General features: G+C 44.0%; 1 protein-coding gene across 1 annotated transcript in view; it reads right to left on the reverse strand.

Annotated features, from left to right (window-relative positions):
* The window catches only part of PTH2R (parathyroid hormone 2 receptor), a 721,892-nt gene that overhangs the window by 270,808 nt on the left and 423,308 nt on the right, over positions 1 to 27,776 (reverse strand). The window contains exon 8 of the mRNA XM_086958607.1: positions 12,472 to 12,532. Within this exon, the coding sequence (XP_086814733.1) occupies positions 12,472 to 12,532 (61 nt within the window). The remainder of the gene's footprint in view (positions 1 to 12,471; positions 12,533 to 27,776) is intronic.

Consider the following 27,776-nt stretch of genomic DNA (forward strand, 5'->3'; position numbering starts at 1 on the left):
GATTGTCCTCAACTTTTATACCAATCTCTATGCGTATAGGTGTACAGTTCCGACAGAGGAGATACACTCTTAAATGGACGATATCGCACTAGGATGGCTTTCCCAGGAGCAACGGGAATATATCACACAGCCGTTTGATATGGAGGATGTCAAATTAGCAATAATGTCACTTCTTACTTCAGTCGGCACTGCTTACATTTGCATGTGGTGGTAAGAAGCCCAGATGCAGTTGGGATACTTTGGTACAGCCATGTGATCGTGGTGGCTTTGAGGCTACTGAACTGCGGTTATACTATTTGTGTACTCAGGCGCAGTTTGCGCACTACGGGCACTTTCTACAGCAGTTTCAACCTCACACTGCTATAGAGTCAGAAGCTGTTCTTCCATTGCCGCTGCAGGCGGCAACTCTTTTGGGGTGCGGGGGGCCCCAGGACTGAAATCAACCCTGTAAAATGTATTGCTTGTGCCTTGAAGACTCTAGCCAAAAGGGCACAACGTCCCTATATATATGCTCTGTCGCTACCACTGGCTGCTCATCCTGATATCTCGACTGCGCAGGAACAGGCCACACTGCAAGAATTGGCGGATATCGGGATCAGTCGGATGGGTGATCTGTATAAACAGGGTCAGTTCTGTTCCTTACAGGATGTTCAGGCGTGCGGAATCAAGGCTTTATGCAGGGTTTTGTGTATATAATGGTGAGGCAAGCAATTAGAGCCATCTACCCGAGCTTTCCGACGGAGCCTACAACTCTGCTGGTGCTGCAGGCGGTGCCGGTAGAAAAAAGAGGAAGGGGTTGATCACCAAGCTATATAATGCCTCTTTGCGGAAGCAGGATCCAGGTGAACACCCCTCTTATCTTAGGTGGAATGCTGCTCTGGGCTCCACGCTGAAGCTCAAGCAATGGAGGGCTTGCTGTGCGCTAACCAGCTGCCTCACGGTGAATTGCAACCTTTGTATAATTTACTTTAAGTATCTGCATCATTACTATACCCTACTGCAACTTTGTAGGTTTTGGCTGTGTGAGACTGGATAAAAGGGCGGTGGCATAATGCTGGGGGGCGAAAACCATTACTGTTAAAAAATTGATCCTTGACTTACTTTCTTGTAGGGACCAATTGGGGGCATACGCGGAGGAGCTACCTGAGGCTTTGCGCTCGAAAGATTTTTGGGCCCCACTAACCGTATATTTATTGAATAATCCTGAACTGTAATAAGTTGGTTGACCATGTGCTGCTTTCTTCTCGGACTTCATTACCTTGATTGTGGGACTCCATCTTTTGATTGTGTTTCTGATATACCGCCCATATGTGTCTACAATGCTCAGGATTCATACATTTACTAATGTACTTTATCTGCTCTGCTGGGGGGGCCAGTAGGGGGTTGTTTACTGATGGTTGATGCTTTTTGACCTGTATCTCCATGTATATTACCATGTTTATTGGAAACTTAATAAACATATTTAAAAAAATGTTTTATTTAAAATGTTGAAAGGGCTGAGATAACATTGTATCAAATTGTAATTAACACTGAAAACTTAACTAAAGTGGCTTTACATGATACTTCCTATGTGTATGAAAGTTCTGAAAATCCATCAGAAATCATTTAATGAACAACCTAAAATAGCTTGCATTTATAACATGTGTACCCTTCTAAACGTAAGTATAGTTGCACTCATCAAATGTTTAATAAACAAATTGCTGATTCTGTAAAAAGGCGTTTTCAAAATATATAATTTGCTTTAGTTATCCTCAAAAACATCTTGACTAAACTCAGCATTCTAAAAAAATTCTCTTAGAACCAATTTGAGGATTGGATTGGTTGTTCATAGATGCAATACATACTTTGATTTGTCTTCAAGCAGAAGATTACTAACAAAACAGAAATATGTAGGCACATAATTTACAAATCTTCAGCTGGATTTTAATGCTCTGAACATCATTACAGATTTGGGCTTTCATTCCAAATCTGGTAGAGTGGTATCCCAAGTAGGAAAATCACCCCACCTGGTTTCAGTAATGCCTCCTGCTAAAAAAGGGGGAAATAACACGGAAAAAGGCGAAGAACTGGGAACCAAAAGCAGAATTGTATCCTGTCATTCATGGTCTTGCATGTAATTTCCCTTTTTAGGCCTGGTAACTAAGAATGGAAGTTAAAGGAGGGGCCACTCCTGCCGCCCAGCCTAGTGGTATTGGTACCTCGTCCCCAGTTCGGTCCCGGGTGCTGCCTCAGATGACATGCCCCTGGCGCAACTCTTATTCAAGCCTCATTATTTTATTTTATTCTACCCCAATTTGTTTTCATCAATTGAGGAGGGATTGAATATAACATGTTGGGTTTATTGCTACCGCTATCTTGTCCAGTGCATTTGGAGTTTTCTCCCACAAATTGAGCTTACGAAGCAGCTGTGCATTGGCCAGGGGCAGCGGGTGCACGGCAGGTGCTCCACTGGTGTGCCAAAGGCAAGTTCATTGATAGCTGTACGCACATGGACATAGCCTGGGCTCCTTGGCCTCCTGCCACCCACAAATACACAACCAAGGAGCTATAGACCCCAAGATACCAAAGCAAGAGCTGCTTCCCTTCCTCCCCACAATCAACCAAAGGACAGTTCACCTGCCTTCACTGCTGGTACTCCTGCAAAACAGCCATCAATGAATCCCGCACCATTTCACTCTGAAGACAACGAACAACCCAGAACTGCTCCAGTGCATCCTGATCAACGCCCACTTCCTCTGGAAATATGCAGCAGAAATCTGGAACACCATTGCCACCCTCTTCCTCAACATGGCCTTCTTTACAGAAATATGGCTCAACCCCTCCTCAAACCGAGCATCTCCACCCCCAAAGGCTAAAAGATGACACACTGTGACCATACCAGCAGACACGGCTGTGGCTTCGCCATCATCTTCAAGGAAACCATTGGGTGCACTGCCATCAACAATGACTCAACATCCCTCATGGAAAATCTCAACTTCAAACTACCGGCCTACGCAAGGTCTACGATAAGAGGAACCCTCGCTTACAGACCTTTGGAGCCCCAGCCAGCCTTCTGAGATGACATCACCAATATCATCGCCCCCCTTGCAATTGACTCCCACCACTATGTACTTCTTGGTAACCTGAGTTTCCATATCAATGACTTCAATGACACCAACTCCACCACCCTCTCAGAAAACCTGAAAAAAGGCCTCAACCAACTGCTTCCAAAAACCACAAACAAAGCTGGACACACACGCAACACTATCATCTTCAGTGACAGAATCAAATTCAAACAAGTCACAGAACTCACCTGAACTGACAACCTCATCATTGTCCTCACCATCTCCGACACCCAGTACTCCATCATCAAGCACCACAGAGCCACCCACCACAGCTCGGGCATGGTAACCGAGAGTCAATGCACTCATGTCCTCAACAACAAACAACCCAAAACTTCATTGTACCCTGACCAGGCCATCCAGAACATCTCCACCTGGATTTTCAGGTACACTGACAGAGTCACTCCATGGAAAATAGCAAAAGCCAAGAAAACCTAAAAATAAGCCACCTGATACACCCCAGAGCTCAGAGCCACCAAAAGCAACTGCCATCAACTTGAGAAGAAATGGCGTATCACCAAGGACCTTTGTGACAGAACCACCCACAAAGCAGCCCTCAGCAACTACCACCTCCAGATCAAGGAAGCCAAGAGGTCAGCCATCACCGTTCACATGGATGCTGCATCCAACCACAAGAAGGAATTCTTCAAAATAGTCCAGGAATTCTCCAAGCCGACAGTCACAGAGAACACCATCCGCCCCTCACAAGAACTCTGTGACTTCCTCTTTGATTCCTTCCACAGTACGATTGCCACCATGTACAATAACTTCAGCCCCTAACCCAGCACCTTTAGCCTCGACAACCTCAACCAACCAGAAAAAAACAGCCATGCGAATAACTCCTTGTCCCCTTTCAGCATGCAGATCACCACAGTCATCATGTTGTCCATTCAATTCAGGGCACCCACCGACCCTTGCCCCCACCATCTCTTCAACATCAGAACCAATACAATCAGCACAGAACTCACAAATATTGTCAATACCTTGATCTCTACAGCAACTTTCCCAGACAGGTGGAAACATGCAGAGATCAGACCCCTTCAAAAGAAACCTTCGGCTGATCCTAGCAACCTCAACAATTAGAGACTAATCTCTCTGCCAAAGTACTCAAGAAGACTATCAACTAACAGCTCACCAAATACCTGGAACAGAACCATCTATCTAACACCTCACAATTTGGGTTCCGAGCTACCCACAGCACAGAGACTGCACTTATTGGTGCCACATATGACATCAGAACTCTCCTCGAACACCGGAGAAATGGCAGCCTTGATCTTCCTTGATCTCTCTGCTATGTTCCAACGCCATCTCCCACCACACCCTCATTGGCAGACTCAACATTGGTATACAATTAGGCGCCCTAAAGTGGATCAAATCGTTACTCACTGGTCAAACACAGAGCATCCAACTGCCCTATTCACATCTGCATCCAAAGGATACCATATGCCGCGGACCCCCAAGGATCATCCCTCAACCCCACTTTCTTCAAATCTAACTGACCCACTCACATATGATATCAGGTCACATGAACTCAACATAATCTCCTATGCTGATGACACTCAACCTACGTCTAGCTCACTGATGACCCTGCCAATGCCACAACCAAATTCTACAATGTCATTACCAGTGTAGCCAATTGGTTAGACCATAGAGGACCGTTCCAAGGCCTGTGGGAATCAAAGACACCTGAAGGAATGTCCCTTGGAGTTAAGGAGTTGACCAGTCTGCTGATCCTAAGCTCCCCCAGACTCCGAAAGGCTCAGCAACACAGGTGGTGGTTCTTCGCATCTCTCTAGGCCTACCCTGCCCTCTCACCAAGATTGAGGCCAGTATACCTTGTAGGAGCTGCAGAAACCAAACCCCTATGAACTGCATCAACATGTGAATTGCAAAGGCCTGTTGGCTTCCTTCCGCCAAGATCTTCTGGCTTCTAGTAGCCCCAACATCAAGCATCTCCAGTGACCAGAATCTTTGTCCACACCACATCTTTTGCATCGTGGCCTGCATCTTTTGGTGAGCTGCTCGAGGTCCTCTTGCGACTCCAATGCCTCCGGCCTGTGGGTCCTGTTGAGGGTCACCTTTGTTTGTTTTGGGCTCCCCTGATTGCTCAGGCCTGCCCTGACTCCCCTACTTGTGGTGAGTCACCTGGACCCTTCTGGTCCTGACATTACACCTTCATCGACTTCCACAATGTTTGCAGTGGCCAAGGCTTGTTGGTGCTACCGACAGACACCGACCATTCAACTCTCAACATCCAATGTGGGACAGCTCTTGCACGGCTCCTGGTCCTATTCAGCATTGCCTGGTCCCCTCAGCTGCAGAGTCAAGGTCACTGTAAACACTCATGCAACACCCTACATCAGTAGGCATTCGTTTTCCATGTCTCAGGGTCATCCCTAAGTGACATAGACTCTGTCCCCTCTGCATGCAGGTACCTCTCAACTTTAATCCACCTTCGGATTCCACCAGACACTTTTTTCTTCTCCAGCAGCAGCACTTTCCTGAAGCTCTCTGTAGGGTTTGGCGGCAGTTTCTGGCAGTACATCACACCTCTGCACCCGGCTTCCGTTGTGTAGGTAACCTGGGTACTAGGTTATCCATGGGTGGGATGCTCCTCCAACGTTATGTATTCCATGAGGTTTCTTCAGGGTCCACAGGGAAAAGTACTTTTTCTTTAAAATTGCAACTTTGACTTGCATGTTGATTTATATGGAGGATGCGGTTCTGTTCCCACACTGCACACTATATCTGTGGGGTTCCTAGTCCCTCACGTGGGATGGTTCCTTGGGTCCTCAGCACGTCTACATCCTCTGGACGTTGTCATGGCATGAGAGTCATGGTTCTTATACCACTTTTCTAATATATGTTTTCCCCCCTTGGGGTTCACTGTGCATTCTTTGCTATTTACGTGATTTCTATGCAAAATATTGTGTGCATTGTGCATATCTCCGGATAGGAGATATCTAAACGTGTTAGTGAGTATTATATAATAAATACATATTTCTATAAATACCTTTTGTGGTTCTTTTTCATTTAATCTATACCTATAAGATTACATTCTGGTAAAAGAAGCTGCTTTACACGCCTTCTGGACTAAGCCTGAAGGCTGATCTCCATAGCTACCACGTAGTGAGCTTTCTAAGGTTGTCTAAGACCTCCTGAATAACCATAAGGGTTGTCTGGACTGGTACGGCGTGTCTACTTACATTAGTGTACATCATATACCAGGCCAGCCTCTCACACCTGCTTAAAATGGAGTGAATGGATAAGTCAACTATCTCCATTTTGCATTTAAGGCTCACTTTATTAAAGGTGACAAGTACCCCTCTGTCTCTACCATGCAAGGAGGGCAAGGCAGGGTAAATAAATTATACATAACTGTCTAGAACGGGGGAACCTTCAGTGTGACCCGTCTCTTGTAGACTCCCCTCTAATGCCAGCAATTTTTCAACTCTGAACCTTAAGAATGTTTGACTCAGTGGTTGTGAATTCAGATAAAGCAGGTGGACAATGCTACAATGGCTCGGACTGTATGACAGCCAGTCAGTCCTGAGAGTCCAGCTCAGTCAAGGGCGCAAAGCGATTGTGTAAGACAATACCCTGAGGAGGCAGGGGTGTACAAGGAGCCCGAGGTCCCCATAAAATTGGCCTAGGCAGCGTTATCCTGGCGGGCCACCATTCAAGAGCAAGAGAATATTCCTGTCTTTTACGTTCTGCCCAGCAGTTGTTAGAAAAGTTAATTACCACACAGTCACCTGCAAAATATTTATGGAAGTGTCCCATCCAACCCAATCTCAGCACCATGAGAATACCTCTTGAGCAAAGATGGCCAATATTGACCATCAAGGAGAACCAATGTAAAATTTCATTTTTCAATTGTGGGTAACTCTCTGTTGACTTTTCCTTTAAGGGGGTGGGGGGGTTAGCCATAACAACAACCTAAGGAGCTGAAGCTGGGGGAAGGTGTATGGAAAGTTTACTAGGGGTAAAGCCCTTGAGTGGTACAAAAGAGTGCAACGCTCCCTTCCCCTGTTGTAAGTCACAAATCATGGTGTCAGTAATATGACCTATGCTGGAAAGAGGGGAGAGTGGAGGTCAGATAGAGGGAATGTTAGCAGTAACAGTGTAGGGTTGTCCAACTCTGACCAGAAGGGGAGGATTCAGCTTAGCAAGGCTGGCACTGCAAGTGAGGCCAGACATGCCTGTCTTGCCCACCTTCTCCCCGGAAGGCTCTGCAGGGGGGTCTGTGTTAGTCAGAGAATAGTGGATCACTGACAGAGTCACCCAACTGACTAGTGAGAGTCTTCACTTTTCCCAAATGGGTCATCAAATCATCAAAACCCCTATTAAAGAGCCCTTTCCCCTGATCTAGATGGTCAAGAAGGGGGACTCATTCTGATGTGAACAGGAGACCGGGGGGTCAGCCTGCACTCCTGCATTTGCTACAGAGATATTCTTCATAGTTACTCCCACTCGCCTTTTACTATTATTCCTCAGACTGACTACAGAGCTAAGCTATAATACACCCCGTCCAGATTCCTAGTCAAGTTTCCCCCGCTTTGCATTGAGGAATCAGTGATGGGGGAATCTGCCTGGTCACACCCCTGAACATAAGCTGATGAGAGAATATGGGACCCTCTGGGGGTAATAGGGTCCATCTGAACACTAGTGATAAATGAAGGAGAGGGAGGGGAACAGGGCTATCATCCCTAGATAGGGATAGTCTTCTTTTTACTAGCTCAATTTCTTTAGACCCCACTCTCAGAACACAGGTCAGGAATCCCTCCATAGTCATCCTGCGGGGGTATCCTGAGCAGCCCTTGGAGTGGGCCCAGCAGTCTTCTTTTTCCTCAAGTCTACAAAGAGCAAGTGTTTTTCAGCTATAACCAAAGATAGGGCCCCCACAAATTACTAAAGCTTGACCTATAAAGCGTGATAGAAAACAAAAAGAAGAAATATGCACACCCACTAGAGTCCCATGAATACATGTAAATGACTGTGAGCAAAAAATAAAGAATAACTGGCCTTATAACTATGAGGCAGGTCGATAGCAACCAACAATTTGAACACCATGGCCTTCCAAGAACCAACACATCCCAGCAGACACCTAAGGGCTAAAATATAGTCACAAATCCAAGGGTGTCCAGAGAAAAAGGAAGACAAACCTGAAGCCTGGCTCAGAGTCTTGGTTGTCTCGTGAGGGAATGCAGGTCACATGGTAGGACTGCCACCTATACCACAGACAATCAAAAACCAAGGTGACAATGTGGATAAATGATCGACAGCAGGACCAAGGGTGGTGGCCCTGCCCTGCCTCTTCCTTGCTCTAATCGGGCTCAGAACAGGCTCGCCCTTGACTTGGGCTTCACCCGGGGACGTCCTGCGCCATGGTGCTTGTCACAGTGCTATATGCAGGTCTCCCTGGCCACAGGTGCAGTTGATGAGAGCCTGTCTCCTGCTCCCATTGCTGTTATGACATGTAGTGCAACAGAATGCCTCCAAAAGTCTACCGCACCATGGGGATTGCCACTGTGCTATATGTGCATCCCCCTTGCCACAGGTGGAGTTGATAGGAGCCTTCCTCCTGGCCCTGTTGCTGCTGGGACACGTAGTCCAACAGATCATTCCTGCATTACATGTGCGTCTCCCTGGCCATGGGTGAAGTTGACGTTAGCCTGCCCCACTGCTGCTGGGACACATAGTCCAACAGAATGCCTTCAAAAGTCTCCAGACGTAATCATGCCTTATTTTGGTAATTTCCGATACCGCTTGTTACTTGAAATACTTAAACTTATGTTATTAAGCCTTGTCTTGTAATTACACGCTGTTTTCAACAACAATTTGAATTTTGCCTGCATTCAAGTGAACAACGCAAACAACCAGAACAGGAGCGTCTGCTGTTTGGGCTATTTTTTGTGAAAGCAGGTGGATTAGAATCTCGGTGTTCGTCTAGACCAGGACCTTTCTCTCAAGCAACATGCCAATCAAGTGGTGGGGTCCTGCTTCCACATCATTGGGATGTTGCGGAAAGTATTCCCTCTGCTTCCTGACTCAACCAGGAAAACCTTAGTACAGGCCTTAGTGTTGAGTCGCTTAGACTACTGCAATGGGTTACTTCTTTCAGCTAACGAGGGAGTAATCTCTAGATTGCAGGTAGTTCAAAACACCGCGGCTCGCCTTGTTCTAAATCGGCCCCCCCGCACTCCCTACAAACCCCTTTTGATCACTTTGCATTGGCTTTCCATCAAACAGAGGGTGAAGTTCAAGGTCTGTTGTATCATACACAAGTGTCTTCAGAGGAAAGGCCCCATGTACCTGTCTAATAAATTCTCTCTCTATGTACCCTCGCAATCCTTGAGATCTAGTGAACAGGCTCTGCTGCGGGTACCTAGAGCAAAAAAGGCAAGACAAGGCGATAGAGCACTTTCCATTGCTGGTCCAATGCTGTGGAATACCCTCCCACTTTCCTTGAGACTCTGTAAGGAGCACTTCCCCTTTAGGAGACAGCTAAAAACCTTTTTATTTCAAAATTAATATGTTACACTGCCAGTACTGTTTATTTGCAATAAGGCTGCCAAAGGTGCGGAGATACTCCTTCGGGACGTGATCCTAGCGCGATGCAAACACGCAAATAAATAAATAAATAAATAAATGCATCCTCGTGTCCAAAATGGATGCAAGGACACATTTCATAATAAAATATAGTGTGAAGTGGGGTTTAGCATTTTGTGTAGTTACATGTGTTTATGCATATTAGTTCTAAATTTGTGCATAATTGCACAAATGCAAATCACTGGAATTTTGCACACTTCTAATTGCACCGAAATATCAGATAGTCTGTTAGCTAATATCACTGTGTTCATTCTTCAGAATCCAGTGCTATGCAAAGAAAGTTTTGGGATATTTGGGTTGTTCTGAGACGATGCATTCACGTCAAATGTTACCGGCTAGCAGTCAATGCAAATTGAATTTCATTGATTCAATGATGTTCTTTTAATATTATGTGTAAATCAATCATTTTCCCTGTGCGTTCATTGTCATAATAAAAATTATCCAACTTTCTAGTGATTTTATCTTTACCATACCTGCGCAGCTTCAGATTGGTGAAATTCATAAAGCTCAAATGGATATCCTCGTTATCCAAAGATAAATCTCTGAAGCAAGAGCTAAAATTAATTCTTTCTGCATCATGCTTTTGCCCAAACCTTTAACATCTGGACCCTATGATTCCCTTGTCACTAGCTTGAAAATTGTATTTAAAAACACATATTTTGAAGGCCAATGCTTTCCCTTTAAGTATGCCCCATGGGCCAATATTTACCACCACCACAATTCTTTTTAGTATTCTGTAGCTATTCCTATCAAATTCCATCCCTGAAACCCATGTGTCTAGTTGCTTTACAGATCATTTTTGTAGTTCAATATAGCAGAAATTCGGTGCCAGAGCAAAATTACTATAATGATAAAGGAAATGATGCAATGCTAGGTAACATAATAGTAACATTTATTAACAAAATGTGCACTAGCAACATCAATAGATAGAAACGTTTATAAATAATCAGTCTTTGGACACGTTAGTAGAAGAGGCAGCGACTGCATGCATTCACACCGTTTTTATTATGTGATTTATTTCTAGGAACTGTTCATAGACTAGAGAATAACAGCATGGAAATCTATTTTGAAGACAAATTTAAGAAAATGGTGCAAAGACATTTTGTGGAGGGAACGGAATAAAGATTTCAAATGACTATGCACAGCCAGATACAGAAAGGGCTAGCACATGCTTATAATTACAGAAAGGACACTGTGCTTCTGTATGGAGTAATAAAATCTCCCTCTCTTTGATGGAAATGGCACTGAGGGCTGATGGGTTCCATTATCTAGCAACTGAATTGACGATCCTTCCTAGAAGAGATAACTATATTCATTTGTACTAACATTAGTTATAAAGAAAATAAAGAAGCTAACTGCAGTATGAGTGAAATAGAGATTATTTCTGAATTATTTCCAGTATTTCAAAGTGGGATTTAAACACGTTCTAGAAATTACCATATCCTGTCGAAAAGAATTTAGGGGCATATTACCAACAACTAGCGATAATTTTTGTCTCTAACTTGTTTAGAGACAAAAATTATCGCCGCACATCGGCGATTTGTATCGCAGATAAACCTTGCTATTAGCAAGGTTTATCGCAAATGCGATAGAAAACGGCCGCAATGCATGAATATCGCTGAAAAGTCAGCGATATTCATGCATTATCGAGCAAATGCTCTTAGCCATGTTATCCACCTCCCATTGGATAACATGGCTAAGAACTGCTCAGGGCAGGTGTTAGCTTTTGGAGATATTCCCGCTTAGCGCGAATATCTCCAAAGGTTGGTAATAGGAGATAGCGATGTTAGCGACTGTTTTCAGTCTCTAACATCTTGGCACGCCCACTTTGCATCTCATTAGTGATAAATATCACTGACATGCAAAGTGGGGCCCAAGATGGTCGCTATCTCCTACTAGCTGTCGCTAACTGGTGTTAGCGGCAGCTTGGTAATAGGGAGATAATTTTATCTCCGCTTTCTTGGCTTTTAAAGCCAAAAAAGCGGAGATAAACCCCCTTGATAATATGCCCCAAAATTAGTACATAATTGTTGGTAACTCTCCATAATGCCTCATGTTCTTTCAGTGCTTAAGTGACGGTATGATAAATTAAACTAAACGACGTCACATTAACCACTTACTTTGCTTTTTAAAAATTATCTCAATTTCAGTATTCTGATAACATTTTCACATAGTTTTGGTTTTGAAATTAATTTCTATGCTACGCACTGCTCAGAACCACATATTTCTCCTTTTGCTATAAGCAAGGCTCTTAAAAGTTCCCTTTGTTTTATTAAACCGACATGATGTTTGCAATATTTTTTGCCAGGTACAAAGTACATACTGCAGAACACTGTCATTTGTTGACCAAAATACAGTTTCGAAAATTAACACTACCTCAATGTGTAGCGTTTAATACCTTTAAATTAATCTTTCTTCAGCAGATGGTTCATATCTTATCTAATAGAATATATAAAGCCACATTTTATTGCATGCAGATGGTAATGTGTTGAAATATTTTTCCATAGATATAGTGTCTTTGGCCTTCGTTGTTCCCGACTGAGAGAATGTTTTGGTACGGACGGCTATGGTGAAATATTTTGATTAGAAGATGCGCAGGATTGGTGTATAAGAAAGTGTTATTTGAGGGCCCAAAGTATAGTAGTGGAAGACAAATATTAGTGAAAATAGAGAAATACTGTACAGCTATTTACTTTAGCAAAAAAGTTATCTATATGTATTAAACAAAAATCAAATTTTAAACAAATTTGCCACTTACCTGGCATCTGCAATTGTTGCTCGTACAACTGCCCACATCACAACAAAAATTGCAGGGAATCCTAAATGTAAAATAACAGAATACATTTAATGAATTTACTGTAAAATATGTGTGAACGTTCAAACAACGGCTAATACAATTCAATCATTGTTTCATCCACGGTAGTGAACATAGTTGTACCTTTTAAGATCCACTAATATATATATACATGAGAAAGGCATAGACCTCGATTATTATTTTAAATCCATTGTTATGGAGGTGGCAATGAAGAAATTAGTGTACCTCAAAAAACAAGCACTGCTAATATTAATAGGTTAGGCTTATAATTGAAAGCGACTTGTTTGTCATGGTTTTAAGCGCACAATAACTCATTATGCATGCACTCTGTCACTCATCTTTTCACACAAGCCTCCAATCATTTACTCAGTGACTGATTATTGCATTGAACAACTTACACAACAACAATCAAATGCAAACTAACTCGACAACATATGCGAGCTAAATTAAAAGAAAGAAAAAGAAAACATGCCGACTAAACAGGATGGGTATATGCAGGCAATACCAAAATTAAACATATCAGCAGATGGCTTTAATGTAATGTTATTGTCCATAGTGTAACATTGTTTTACAGTTGCATAATGGCCACTATTTTGGCAAATGACATATTGACCATTTTACAAGAGTAAAACATTATAATAATATAACTCCATGATGGTTACATTTTTTAGCGGCAATGGCTGTGTGGGGTTCAGCATATGCAAAGGAAATGAGCGTCAAGAAAGCAGCCGCAAAGTACTGTTTTGGAAGTTGCCATATACTCTGTAAAATGAAAAAAGATGAGAAGGAAAGTAATGAAAGAGGATCTATAAAGAGAAAACGGAAATCCAAAGGATTCGCCATTACCCTGTGTTGGACTTGGTCCTTTTTGCAGGGTCATCCCTGAACTTTTTGCCTTCCTCCTCTATTTTTTCTGACCTGTTGTTGGCTGTTTTATGACTCTGGGCACTTTACCACTGCTGATCAGGGGTAAAGTGCATATGCTCTCCCTATTGTATAATGATGTATGGATTCGTGATTCCATGATTGGCTTGTTTGGTTTACTTGTCAGACCATAGTACAGTGCACTGAGAGTGCCTGGGGATTGTAAACCAAAGGCTGCTGGAGGGCTGGCAGCACTGGTTGTGCCACCCACAGACGCGGCCTTGTAAAATGTGACATTTCACATTTGGAAGTGGGTGGACCTGTTGTCTCTTACTGTTTACAGCCAAGGGTAAATAACATCTATACTGGCCAATGGCAGAAACATTGTGATGAAAACATGCCCAATACATAAGTATGTGCATGTGCGCGAGTGTAAAAGTCTAATCCTCCTCAACTCCTTTTGTATTCTATTTGGAAGATTTATAAAGCGCATGCTTTATACACTGCCCAAACACCACTGCACTACCCTAAACACTATTTCAATTGGCCAGTCCCCTTCTGGTGAGTTCACTGGGAGGAGCTGTGTCAGGTAGGCCGCTTCAGGGTAAACTGTTGATTAGGGCCACTTGCGATTGGCAAAGTAGATATGGTGACCCTCTCATGCGGCTGATAATGCTTGACACAATAGCCCAGGATGGGTGGGAGGGCAACTAATCACAGCAGCCTGCGACCAGTGCGGGAAAGCAAACACACCATTACCTCTCTGTAATCCACAAGGTGAGCAGCTAATAACAACTTTTGGGTCCCATGTCAGGTGCAGGGGAATATTTTTAATGGGCCTGGGATTCCTTGACCAGGTAACAAGCCAACAATCCCTTGGAAAACACTGGGGCCACAGGGCGAAGAGCAGGCAGGTAGGCAAGCCAGCACACAAAGTTACTTGCAGCAGAGTGCCAGTACCTTCAGCAGCTCAGCAAGCAGCAGGTCAATAAAGCAGGCAGTCCAAATGGCGGTTTTTACTGTCAACACAACGGTCCTCTGTTTAAACTAATGCTGTCAGGGCCCTTGTACTTCTACTCAAAAATGTATGTGTTCAAGGGGAAACTTCATAGGGAACTTTTAGAACTTGCCAACAAAAATCCCTTTTAACACAGCCCAGACTCCAGACATAAGTTCTGGGTAAATCAGCCCTTTGTGTGTGGACACAAACCATACCAATGTAAAGTGTTAGCACAGTCTCCAGTCCAGGAAGACCATCAGAATGCAGATGAGTACAAATATAACCCTGTCACACCCAGCCCTCCCTGTGTTGTGGCTGTCTGGAAACTATACACAAAGTGTAATTGTCACCCAGACGTGGATTAGAGTCATGCTGCAAAATGCAAAGATTCATAAGCACAGACTAATGCCCACTTCCTAAAATTGACATTTCAAAATAGAAATGTAAATCCAACTATGTCAGTTTGCAGGACCTATCACTACAATTCTAAACATACCAAACATGGCAACACCACTCTTTTCAGATTAGGAATTACTGTATACATAAGGAACTTTCCAATGCTAGCCTATGAGAGGCCTCACAGCAGTAAGAAGCACAATAAGCTGTTTGTCACTACAGGGCATTTTATTTATTTTATTTTGTGTCATTTATAGAGCGCACAGCTGCCCCAACGGGGCGTCCCAGCGCTAGTAATTTGGTAACAGGGATGCTATAGGAAGGGAGGTAGATTATAGGCAAAAAAGATGGGTCTTAAGGGATTTTCGAAATGCAGCTTCTGTCTTGCAGGCACGAAGGTCAATCGGGAGTTTGTTCCAGTGCTGACTAGGGGTGGGCGGCCAGCTACGCTCCGTCTGCGGAGTGTGCGTAGTGCCGCCTACTCCGCATTTTGCGGAGCTTGCGGAGCCAGGCGGCACTCCGCAGACGGAGCGTAGCTGGCCGCCACCCGCCTCCCTCCCGCCCTCCCTAAATACTTTAAAATACAATAATCAAATAATTTAAAAAGCACTTACCTTGCCGCCGCTGCCCGCCGCGTCCCCGGGGCTCACTTACTTCCGTCTTCCGTCTTCCGTACTAATGCGCATGCGCGGGCGGCCGCGCATGCGCATTTTCACGAGAAAATGCGCATGCGCGGCCGCCCGCGCATGCGCATTAGTACGGAAGACGGAAGATCGCGAGCCCCGGGGACGCGGCGGGCAGCGGCGGCAAGGTAAGTGCTTTTAAATTATTTGATTATTGTATTTTAAAGTATTTAGGGAGGGCGGGAGGGAGGCGGGTGGCGGGGCTGGCGGCCAGTGGTGTTTGCGGAGTGGGGCTACGCGGAGTGCGGAGGTGGGCGTAGTTTCTCGCCCACTTCGCGTAGCTCCGCGAAGCCCCACTCCGCGAACTCCGCCCAGGGTTAGTGCTGACTAGCACAGACTTCAAAGGTCTTTCCTCCTGCACGTGTCCTTTTGAATCTAGGAATAGCAAGGAGAATTTGGGAGTTGGAGCGCAGTGTTCTGGCGTTTTGATATGGACGTAAGCTACTTTTCAAGTGGGCTGGTCCTTTGCTCTTGGAGGCTCTATAAGCCAGAGTCATGGCCTTGTATACACATCGTTTGGCAATGGGTAGCCAGTGTAATCTACGAAGAAAAGGGGAGATATGTTGTCTGGGAGGAATTCTCTCCACCAGACGTGCGGCAGCGTTTTGAACAGTCTGGAGTTTTTTACATAAGCCTGACGTAATGCCTAGGTACAACGCATTGGCGTAGTTGAGGTGGGAGGTTATCAATTCGTGAACCACGGTCTTATGGCAGTCAGAAGGCAGGTAGTTGATGAGCCTATTTACTGTTTTAATCTTAGCGAAACAAGAGGCTGCTACAGATTGGGCCTGGGTGTTGAAAGTGAGATAGTTATCCCAGCGGACCCCCAGATTCTTTACAGAGTCTTTGGGTATGGTGGCTTTACTCAAGTCTCCAGGCCACCAGAGGCTGAAATCAAGAGGGGACGGAGTATTAAAAAACAGGATCTCCGTTTTACCTGCATTCAATTTTAAGGAATTAGAGTCCATCCACTTGGAGATATCCCTGAGACAGGATTTCAGAGGGTCAAATGCAGAAGCAGAAGGCTCATCAAAGGTAAAAAGAAGCTGGATGTCATCAGAGTAGGAGGTAGATTTGATCCCAGTTCGTGCAATCATATCGGCCAGGGGGGTGAAATAGACATTAAATAGGAGCGGGCTCAGAGAAGAGCCCTGAGGAACTCCCCATTTAAGTGGTCTAGCGGGGGAAGTGAAAGGAGGGGTGTATACCTGTTGTATGCGGTCCGCTAGATAGGAAGAGATCCATTTCAGAACAGTGCCACCTATACCCAGATCCTCCAGTCTCCTCAGCAGAGTCTTGTAAGAGACTGTGTCAAATGGCATACCATAAACAATAAGGCACATGTCCTACCTTTTACTTATACAGAACCCGGCACATAGGGCTACCAGTGGCTTACCATAGGGGATGACCTAAGTGTGATAAAAGGTGAGATTAAGAATTGGCAAGTCATTTTAAATGACAAGTCACAATGCCTGTAAACTGCGCAGTCAGGCCCTGCAGTCGAAGTCCTGAGTCAGGGTTGAAAGGTTACATCAGTGGGTGGTCCAATCAGTTCTGCAGTCCGCTAGTAGCAATTAAATGAGAGGCCCTGAGTATATTAGATACCACTTTACAAGGGACTTACACGTAAATAAATATGCCAAACAGGTGTAAACCAATCATAACGTGTTTAGAGTAGAGATCACATGCACTTTAGCACTGCTAATCAGTGTTTAAGTGCCCAGAGTCCTAAAGCCAACAAAAATAAGGTCAGAAAAAAAGGCAGAGGAAGGCAAAAAGTTGGGGATAGTCCTGCAAAAGGGCCAGGTACAACACAGCGCTATGTGAAACACCACAACCAAACAAAAGTAAGTTAATATGTAAAGAATTTACATGTCGGAAACCAGTTTACTTTTGTGAATGTAGCATAATTGTGAGACAAAAATACAGACAGAGGTGAGTGCTCAAAAATAACATTAAGCAAGCATTGGCATAGCCAATAGGTCTCGCATTTGGGACTTTATAAGTATTTAGTTATGCAGCTCAATATCCTTGGTGCATCAAAATCAACTGTTGCATGACTAAACACTTATAAGGTCCCAAAGGCAAGACCTATTGGCTATGCTAATGCTTGTTTTATTTTTAATCTGTCCATTTTGGTACAGTGAATAAAAAAAATATGATGCCCGCCTCATTTTCTAACTGTGCATGCATAATGATACATGCCTGCACCTACAAAATGCCCACTTTAAACATTAAAAAAACTAAAAATTGTGAGGCAAGCAGCAACGCAAAGATCGAACGCTTATCAAAGTTCCACGAAAGCCACAAATAACCTCACCTTGTCAAGGTATACTGTCCTCCATTTAATGGCCAACAAGCGAATGGTTTGATCCACAGTACTAATTTTCTGCCTGAACCCCACCTGAATATGAGATAAAACCTTATTGTGCAAGATCCGGTCCCAAAGTCTATTAAGTATTCAGGAACTAAAAACTTTCTGGATGCTATCTTCCAGACTGACAGGTCTATAGTCACTCACAGTACCCTGCCTCTGTTTTTATGAATCAGAAATATTATAGCTCCTTTCCAAGAGTCAGGAATCTGGCTTCCTGCCATCAAGGCATTGGACATGGAATTAATATATGTACTCCCAAATCTATTATTCGCATCGGTAGAGGTCAACAGGGATTTTATCTAAGGCTTGTGCTATTCCTGGTTTCTGGGTTGATATAGCTAGGATGATTTCTTTGAGGGTGAATTCACCATGGTCTTTGTCTCCAAGGTCTGTGGGAGATGTTAATGAAACAAGTTCTCTTCTGGCGAGTGATGTGCTAACCTTGTAAAGACCCCTAATATATGCAACTGTTCCGCAGGGGATATATGACAATCTGGCTTCTGCTTGTCAGTGTGCCTATTCTGAGATACCAAATGCTAAAAACGTTTACCATCTTTGGCTCTAGTTGCCATAAATACATTTTTCTATAGGCCCTCTTCCCACAAAGTTTTACTTTCTTATAGTGCTAGCATAATCCCTCCTCACTAGAAAAATCTGAGATTTATCTTTGCTTTTCCGGGCATTGGTGAGAGCACCCTCTGTAGTCTTACAATTATGATCAAGCTATTTGTTTGACCTATGAGTTTTAAGACCCTTTTTCTCCCAACAAATTTTTCCAAATAGAAGCCCAGGTTTATTAAAAAGTTGATATGAACAGCCACTGTTTGCCCGGGAGTCGGTTCTATTCGCTGTAAAAGAGCAAGTTTATTCGATACAAGTCGATAAAGGTTGGCTAGTAATTCCTCAGACGTGAGGAGTCTCCCATTTAAGCACTCTTTTATTACCGGTAACCACCACTGGGATAGCAGTATCTGCATTTACTGAGGCCCCTCTCTTTCAACATGTCCCAAAGTAATAGGATGGAAAAATAATCGCTATCATACTTATTGTAAAATCAGACATTTAATGCCATGTCCTTATTCCCTCTAACAAAGGTGGGTTTTGCGTCACAATCTGAAGGGAATCACCTGTTCCCTGTTCTTAAACCATATGTGACCATAATATCCCCAATTTACAGACCTGCTGCACTTAATTTAGGTAATTTTCCTGTTGAACTAGAAGATGAAATATCCCAAAGACAGTCCTCTTCCTCAATAAGGTCTAAATATGGTGTATAAGGTTCAATACATGAGTTATCTCCTGCAATGATTACTCGATGAGAGTTGGGCAAATCTGCCAAGAATGCAGATAAAATGTTCAAAGTAATAGACGGTCGGGAATAAGGGGTGGATGTGTTATAAATATTAATAACCAAATAGGAAGGACTATCCTTGAACGTCACGCTGCGGGCTAACATATTAGGAGAGTCAATGTGTATTCTTTGTAGCCGTATTCCAACAACACTTTTAGTCAAATGATGAGCCACTCCGCTAGCATGCCCACCGTAGCTTGAATGGCATAGTCACTGTGTGAGATAAATCCTTGCCTAAAAATTTTAGAAATAGCCCACGTCTCCTGAAATAGGCATACATTAAAATTATTTATGAACAATCCCCAGTACACATCCTCTAGCTTTGTTCTTACACCCACAATGTTCCATGAAAAGAACATCAGGGACGCTCAGCGATATTCCATGGTATATTTTTTTTTTGTAATATTCAAGCCAAGCAGGAGGGGGGAGTTTCTTTTAAGCCAGACCCATCTTGAATCAGACATGCAGGGTTAATTGGTGTAATTACTTCTGAAATGTTATTAGTAAGCCTGATCTGTGGGCAGGAACTAAAAACAATAACTGGCTCTCTACTCCCCTCAACAATAGAAGCTTGCATTTCACTAGTGGGCGGTGGGGTACCAAACCTGCCTTGAATAGGACATACAGGAACGATAAATATAATGAATTCTGGTCTAATAGTAGTGAGCTTGGTCTTTGAACAGAAGGGAAAAAGCTTACCCTCTACTATATTCACCAGTCGAAGCTCGAATTTCACTAGGTAACAATGACTGAGTCATCTGTACATGTGCAGTGGACACCCTCCCAAGTCAGTGGAATAGTGTGGTGTGGAGTGGATTTGCGTGGTGGAATTATGTGGCATGGACTGCAATGGAATTATGTGGATCGTAATTATGTGGTATTGAGTGCACAGGAATCATGTGGAGTGGGATTTAATGTAATGGAGTGTAATTATTTGGATTGGTATTCTGTGTTGTGGAGAGGTATGTAGTGTAGTTTACTTATGTGGTGTGCTGTTGAATTTTATGGCATTATGTGGAATTCAGTGGTGTAGATTGGATGTATGTGGTGTGTTGTGTAATTGTGTTGTTGATTTGAATTATGTGGTTTGTTAACCAATTATGGAAATATGTGGAGCTGAATTGTGTTGTGTGGAACTATGTGGCACTGAGTGAAAATATGCTGATTGGAATTATGTGACATGGTGTGGAGTGTATTTATGTGGATTGTTGCTATGTGGCAAAGAGTGCTTTTATGTGGGTTGTATTTATATGGTATTGAGTAGAGTGCAATTATGTGTAGTTGAATCATGTTGTGCAATTATGTTGTCCCAACACATCACCTAGCCGTATAGAGACCCACTCAATGTCTATCAAGCACCCTTTATGATGCGTCTAAATAACCTCAAGGCTCCAAAAAACATCTGCGCTCACCCACATGCCCACACAACAAAACATAATACAACACATTACCTATGTCCTAAACCTTCATATTGCACCCATACAACCTCAAAGTGACAAAGAGAGGCTCTAACAACACCCTAGGCCTCTCCCAAAGATTATAGCTTGTGATTGTGGCTAAATACATAAAGCAGCCTCCTCAAAGTTTTATTCAAAGTAAGGGTGGTATGTCACTAAGGTCATATAGGTTCATGCTGAGGGTGAGAGTGAAAATGGAGAGCCTGATAAAGATTGGTCTCAGAACCTGGTTTTGCGAACTGCACTGCCACTGCTGAGCACCAACAGGACCCGGCCCAATTAAATCCCTAGGCCCAGGGATAGCAATCAACATATGCAGAGACTTGTGAGAGCAGTGTAAATCTAGAGGGTGTGCTGTAATCCGAGGGTGGGATTCAGATTGAGGAATATTCATGAAGAGATGAAGAGGTGTGGATTGAGAAGATTGTTGAGACAACAGAGATCACACAATATTGAATAAGGGGTTGAAATTGATGTTAAAAAAAATTCAGGGAGACCATGGGAGAGGAAGTTGGGTGAAAGAGTGTGAGATGGGGATCGGCTAATAAAAGTAATGTAGGAGATCAAAGGAGGGACAGTGGAAGGGGAGACAGTTACGGTATTATAGGAGCAGAGATGGGAAGAGGCAGCATAAGGGAGGGGGTGTCAGACAGGTAATCCCATTGTGCCCTGCAAGAAAGGAGAAGAGCACAGTATACTGACAGCAGGCCTAGGGGATTAACTTGTAAGGGGGGAGAAGAGGACCGACATCCAGCATAGGCAGTCAGATGATGAGACAGTGAAGCAGAAAGAGGCAGGCATCATATCACTGACAGCCACATGATAAGACAGGGATGGGGCCAAGGGGGAGGAGAGACATTGAAAGAGAGGAATGGGTCCCAGAGCGCTAGAAGCAAAAGAAAGGGAGATATGGTGCGGGCAGGAAGGCAGCACCTGACCATGGAGGGCCCACGAAGAACGCCTACAGCGGGCGGTGTCTGCCAGAGCACAGAGGCAAAGCCTACAAAAAGTGAGACTGGAGCCCCGGAAAAAGCAGGAAGGTGATTGGTTAGTAGGGTTTTAATCCCGTAATGGGAGCAAAGCACCTGAGTGGAAGCAAAGATAAGAAAGGAGGCAAGGGGCAGGAAGGCCATGCCTTAACCTTTGGTCTCTGGAACCTTGTCATTAGACTTTTACTTTGCATCGCAGGATCTCGTCATGCACCGTCAGCTCTGGCCTCTATCAGGGAACCAGGATTGCACTAAAGCTGTTCGCCGAATCCGCAGGGAGAGTATCTGGCAGTCGTAAGGTACAGAATTGTGCTGCAGCGCTGTGGGTCGGACTTTACAAGTGTGTTGCACTGCTCCTGAACCAGTGGGTCGAGCGGTACAAAAAACAGACTTACAGTGATCCAGAGGAGGGGTGCCGCCAAACTGCTCGAGCGGTACAAAATACAGAGGTACACGTGATCCAGAGGAGGGGTGCCGCCAAACTGGTTCCAGGTTCTTGTGCCGTGAGCCTGCCTGGCCTCTGGCAGGGTTGGCTTGGTGAGCGGGTGGCTCAAAGGGAAGACGACAGATGCAAGAGTAGCTGGGACCACCCACAAAGGTACGAGTCTCGCACATGTAATGGCGCACAAGCCAGCTTTCCCTCACTCCAATCAGGGCACGCCCACAAGTGTAAAAGCAGGAAGTAATGCCAGACAAGAGCAGGGAGTCGTGGGAACGCCGTTAGCCTGCCTGCCTTGTAGAACAGGTAGGAGGGAACAACTCGAGCGGTACAAAAAACAGAGGTACAAGTGATTCAGAGGAGGGGCGCCGCCAAACTGCTCGAGCGGTACAGAAAAACAGAGGTACAAGTGATCCAGAGTAAGGGGGCCGCCAAACTGGTACCGGGGTCTTGTTCTGTGAGCCTGCCTAGCCTCTCGCAGGGCTGGCTTGGTGAGCGTGTGGCTCAAAGGGAAGAAGGCAGATGCAGGAGTAGCTGGGACCACCCACAAATGCAAGAGTCTCGCCCGCGTAGTGGCACACAAGTGAGCTTTCCCTCACTTCAATCAGGGCACGCCCACAAGTGCAAAAGCAGGAAGTAACACCAGACAAATGTAGGGAACCGTGGGAACGCCTTCAGCCTGCCTGCCTCGTAGAAAAGGGAGGAGGAAACAACAAGCATTGGCTGCGCGGGAAAGTGAAAGTGACCATGACGAGGAGGGAGTGGGAGAAGGGAGGGGTTAGAGGAGGGATTCATGCATGAGCTGTAAGGCTTGATGAGCCATTACAAAAAGCCAGATGGCAGCTGTGCACGTGGTACGCGCTTGTGCAAGTAACAGCAGGCTGGTGGCCGGCAAAAGCCTGTGGGTAGCACTTTTAAAACCCAGTTACTAAATGTCTCACCAGACAGCGCTTGCGCTGGCTCAGGCGAGACCTAAAAAGAACTGGCAAACCAATGCGTCTAATAAGTAAAAAGCAAAGATATTAGATTTGACAAAGCTTATGTGCATCAACATTAGCTATGGCAAAATAGGCATCAGTGCCCCAAAATGTCTTTGAAAGCATGTGTCAAATAGCATGCAGCATATTCAGATGTATCAATTGCCGTTCCAGAACTTCTATTAGAAAAATGCCTTTCCAAAACCATTCAGGGGTATCAATTGTTGTTTCAGAATTTCTATTAGAAAAATGCCTTTTCAAACTAGCTGCAAGATCATACACATCATTGGATCCTGTTTTACATTTTTAACCCCTTCCATGCTCATGACGAGCTCAGCTCGTCATGAGGCACAGTTGAGCTGTGCTGATGACGAGCTGAGCTCGTCATGAATATAGGAGAATAGCTATTTCCAGCACAGGGGAAAAATAACCACAGCAGCGATGTGGTTAATTTACAATTCTACCATGGACAACTGGCACTTTGAAACAGTAAAAAAGTAGACTGCAAGGAAAAAACTTAACTGACTGCCCAACAGGTCACTGCAATTGTCAGCCTCATACAAGAGCAACTGATAAGTGGGGAATTAGAGGGTCAAAAATAAAATATATGTGGTGTTGTTGGACAAATAAAGAAGAACAGTAGCAATGTGAGTGTGAATTTGTAAAAGTATGAAGAGCGAGCATGTCAATATTGTCAGCACGACCAAGCTAAGACTTGCACTCCAATAGAATGTTAAAAGAGAAATAAAAAATGAGTCCAATCAAATCATCAGTAGAAGGGTACACATCAACCAGTTAGAATACTGTGAACCTAAAATGCTGCAGGGAGGGAGAAACACAGCAATTATTGGAAAATCCATTAAATCAAGACCAAAGATCCAACATAATCAACACAATGACTAACCTGAAGTCCAATTATTTAGATGCATAGGTATTAAAAACAAGCAGATGTGTCTGAGGAGGATGCAATGTTGGCGAGCTACTGGACTGACAATTAAGATTTTTACTCTCAGACATTCAGGGAATTTGACAATCTCCAGAAGTTCAAAGCTGTGTCCAAATAGAGCTTCACGAGGCCAGCTACCTTTGCCAAAAGGTCCTGCTGACAGGATTTATTGCTGAGGAGAAGAACGCAGCAGAAGCTACCACAAAGTCAGGTTGACCAGCAATGCACCTTGGTTGTATCAGTTTGCAGGTACGTCCCAGTCTTCTGTCGGTTGTCAGGGCACTTTTAAGTGACAAATGTTCTATGTCCCAAGCTTCAGGGTTAAGCAGGAGCAGCATGTCTAACACCACTTACAAGGGTTCAGGGCTTGCGATTCACAACTTGGGGAAGGTTAGAACTCACTCCAGCAATGGCCAGGTAAATGGTTCAAGGACTCTGGAGGATGTCATGACCCTGTAGCTCAAACACAGATCAACCAACTAGCCAGTGGATTCACTTCTGGTTGTCCTGTGTTCTAGAATATGGTCCAATTCACCTTCAAGCTTTATAAAAGTGGCATTTTCAGAATTCTGACTTAAAATCTGACTTAACCATTAAAGAGGATTTTAAGCTACATTTCGCTTTAGTGTAAACATCATATTTGTATCTGATCCCAATCAAAGGTCATAACATATAAATTGTAGTAGTGAATGAGAGAGTACAGCCTTATAGTAGCGAAAACCTACTTTAAGACTTTTTCACTACTATGACCTGTAAAATGTGAGTATGTAAAACATAAGCACATATGCCACATTTTTTTCATATGATGCATCCTGCTCAATGAGTCATCAAGACCTACTTTACGGGGGCTATATGTATTGAAAAATAAGGTTTAGACCTAGCTAAATCTTCATTTTGCCAGGTTAAATTGACTGTTTAACACTGCCCTACCACCTGCAATGGCATTTTTGTGACATTTTTTAATGACCTACATTATTGGGTGTCACAATGAGTGCTGCAGGCTCACTAGTAGCATTTAATTTAAAGCTCTTGGGTACATTCAGTACCTCTTTACAAATGTGCCAATCCGGAAGAGGCTAATTTTACCATGACACATTCAGAAAAAAAGAGGGCTGAAGACAAAATGTTTGGGGGAACACCACACCAAGGATGTTAGTTTTAACAGTGTCCAAAATCTATAAAGAATTCATAAAGCCGGCAAATCAGAAAAGCCCCAAAACAACACTGTCCCTATAGGCACCTTCGACTTGCATTTGGTTCTTGTCTGACCTATGATCTATTGGGTTGAGCAAAAAGATCATGACTTTTGACATTTCAGTAATCTGGTAACTGTTGGCCACAAAGACCGAGAAACCTCAAGCTTAAAGATATTAAACCATCAGATCAGTATACGTTATATCTGCTACTGATTCTGTAGGTCAAATTCCATCTCCGGCACCATTGAGGGACCATTATGAAACCAAGGCCCTGATGTAGATTATGAAGAAATGTATACTGCATCACAAACGTGATGGATATCCTGACCATATTATTGCAAGTGTCATAGGAAATGTTGGACGGGATACATTGCCATCGAGTTTCTTCACCAAACTCTATTTCAGACTGCAACGATAAGAACCAGGCTCAAGTAATCACATCCCAAATCAGTTCCGAGGTAGACATAGATGCACTATGATGGCAATCTTCGAAAAGACTTCGCAGATAGAAAGCAGTCTGATAGAAGATTCCTAGGCTGTTTCCACAGAGCTTCGTCCACTTATACTGAGAAGTAATATCAACATTTACTAAACGGAATGGTTTTACCAATTTCCTCTGTTTATCGTAGTGTAAATAGGCTGCTCTGTAGAAAAGCACACATGTCACAACTGCAAAGGTATCTACTGTCATCGTGATTGTTCTCCCTGGAAGTGCCATTCCTTAGAGATTGAATGTAGTGTGTGGGAGAGATAATGATACAGCGAGAGACCCCAGGCAAGCCTTTTTCTGTTGTAATGAACCCAATGAACCAGCCATTAAAATAATATTCTAGTCTGTACTTTGGCCATTGTACTGCGGATGTCTGAGCATTTTGCCGAGAGACAGAATGTGTTGTCTATTTCCCACGTGTATTGGGAGCATAAGACCAGAAGCACATCCTACATTTCTCCGAGCATGGACACAATAAAAAGGAAAAAGTAAAGCTAATCAAAGCAGAATAAATAGGCACTTTCTTCAAAACCAGTTTAACAACTGCTAATCTAAACTAAATGATCAAAATATTTTTTATAGTTCAGAATCCTACACTTGCTTTAAACTAAAAGATCTTATCAGTTGCAGAGGTACTGCAAATATTTTTAGCAGACTGACGGTCCAAGTTCCAAAGAACAGCTCAGCTTGTCATTACCAATGATTATGTTTGAGTAGGACGTTGGTAATACTTGGGCCCTTAATGTATAAAATATTATTTACCGGAATGGCGATCGCTGTTATTTAAATGGCTTTAAAAAAGAAAACTGAAATTACAGAAAGTAAGCACTTTTCATGCAGGCAATAAAACATATACAGCTCAGAGTGCCTTCCCACTTGCTCTGTCATTTGCAGTCAAATTGCTTTTTCCAGATATGTTGTGCTGGCCAGGCGGCCATTAGGCAGGGGCGGATCGTAACACAGGGCCCCGCAGCCTCCGCAGTGCGGGGGGGCCCCAAGCTCCAGGGGGCCCCCTCGGCACTGCACTCTGCCCAGAGAGCTCCTGATAGAGCCCGAGGGGGGCCCCTCTTCATACCGTGCAGGGAGGCCCCCTCAATTTTCGTTATGCCAGTGCCCTCTCGAAAGTGTGGAGGCAGAGGTCTGTGCAGCAGCCACCAGGTTTATGAACCATCCACAAAGGTCAGAATGACCCTGGAGGTTTCCGCAGATCTTTTCAGAGATCCAAAGGGGCCCAAGTAATTTACAGTGTTGTATATCTTAAAGATGAATATTAATTGAAAATATTCATCCCCTCATTCTGATTAGCATATGGTTTGCGCACTTTGGGCAAAGATTGATAAAGGCTGTGATTTGTATTCTGTGGCAGAGCAGTGAAGTTAATTAAGTAGGAATGATGCCACATAAAATTTACAGACGAGGCACACGATTCAGATTAGTGAAGAAAGGTGAGAAGCGACAAGAGCAGGCCGGGCGTCTTGCAGCTCTGAATTCCATCGCAGCGATCAGGATGAGTCAGCACTTTGGTGTGAAGGTCGTTTGACAGACGGGACAGTTCACGAATGTTGTGCTGTGAAAGGCAGCGTGGGCTAAAGTCCAGCAGAAAGACTACCAAATAAATCTTGGAGGAAGGTGATACCTACTGGGCAGTAAGGGTGATGGACTTTAAACCTACATGCCAAGGAACGACATGGAGATTCAAATGTAATGTTTGGAGCACGTTCTCAACAGAATTGTGATAAAGCCACAGACTCTTGAATAGTGCAACGGAAGAAAACAATTTATGCAGCTCCTTTCTTTAACTGAGCTGCTGAAGCATCGCATTTCGTGTCTCACAGCATTAGTGCTCTCCAGCGATTCAAAGCCTGCTGGAGCAAGAGGGCGGGCCTCATCCGGTGCAGCAAGGAACATCGCTTCCATCGCAGTGTGCAGAAATGATCCACTGCTTTGGGTTCATCTTCTCAAGGGCACCCACAGGGAAGATATTCAGAGATGAGTGAGTGGGTATTTTGGTCTCTGGATACTCTTATTTCTCGTGTGTTATAGGACCATTTCCCTGCAGGGTCATTGTTTTCAGTACCGGCGC

This window comes from Lissotriton vulgaris, chromosome 2_1 (assembly GCF_964263255.1).
Source record: "Lissotriton vulgaris chromosome 2_1, aLisVul1.2, whole genome shotgun sequence".
Classification (NCBI taxonomy): Eukaryota; Metazoa; Chordata; class Amphibia; order Caudata; family Salamandridae; genus Lissotriton; species Lissotriton vulgaris.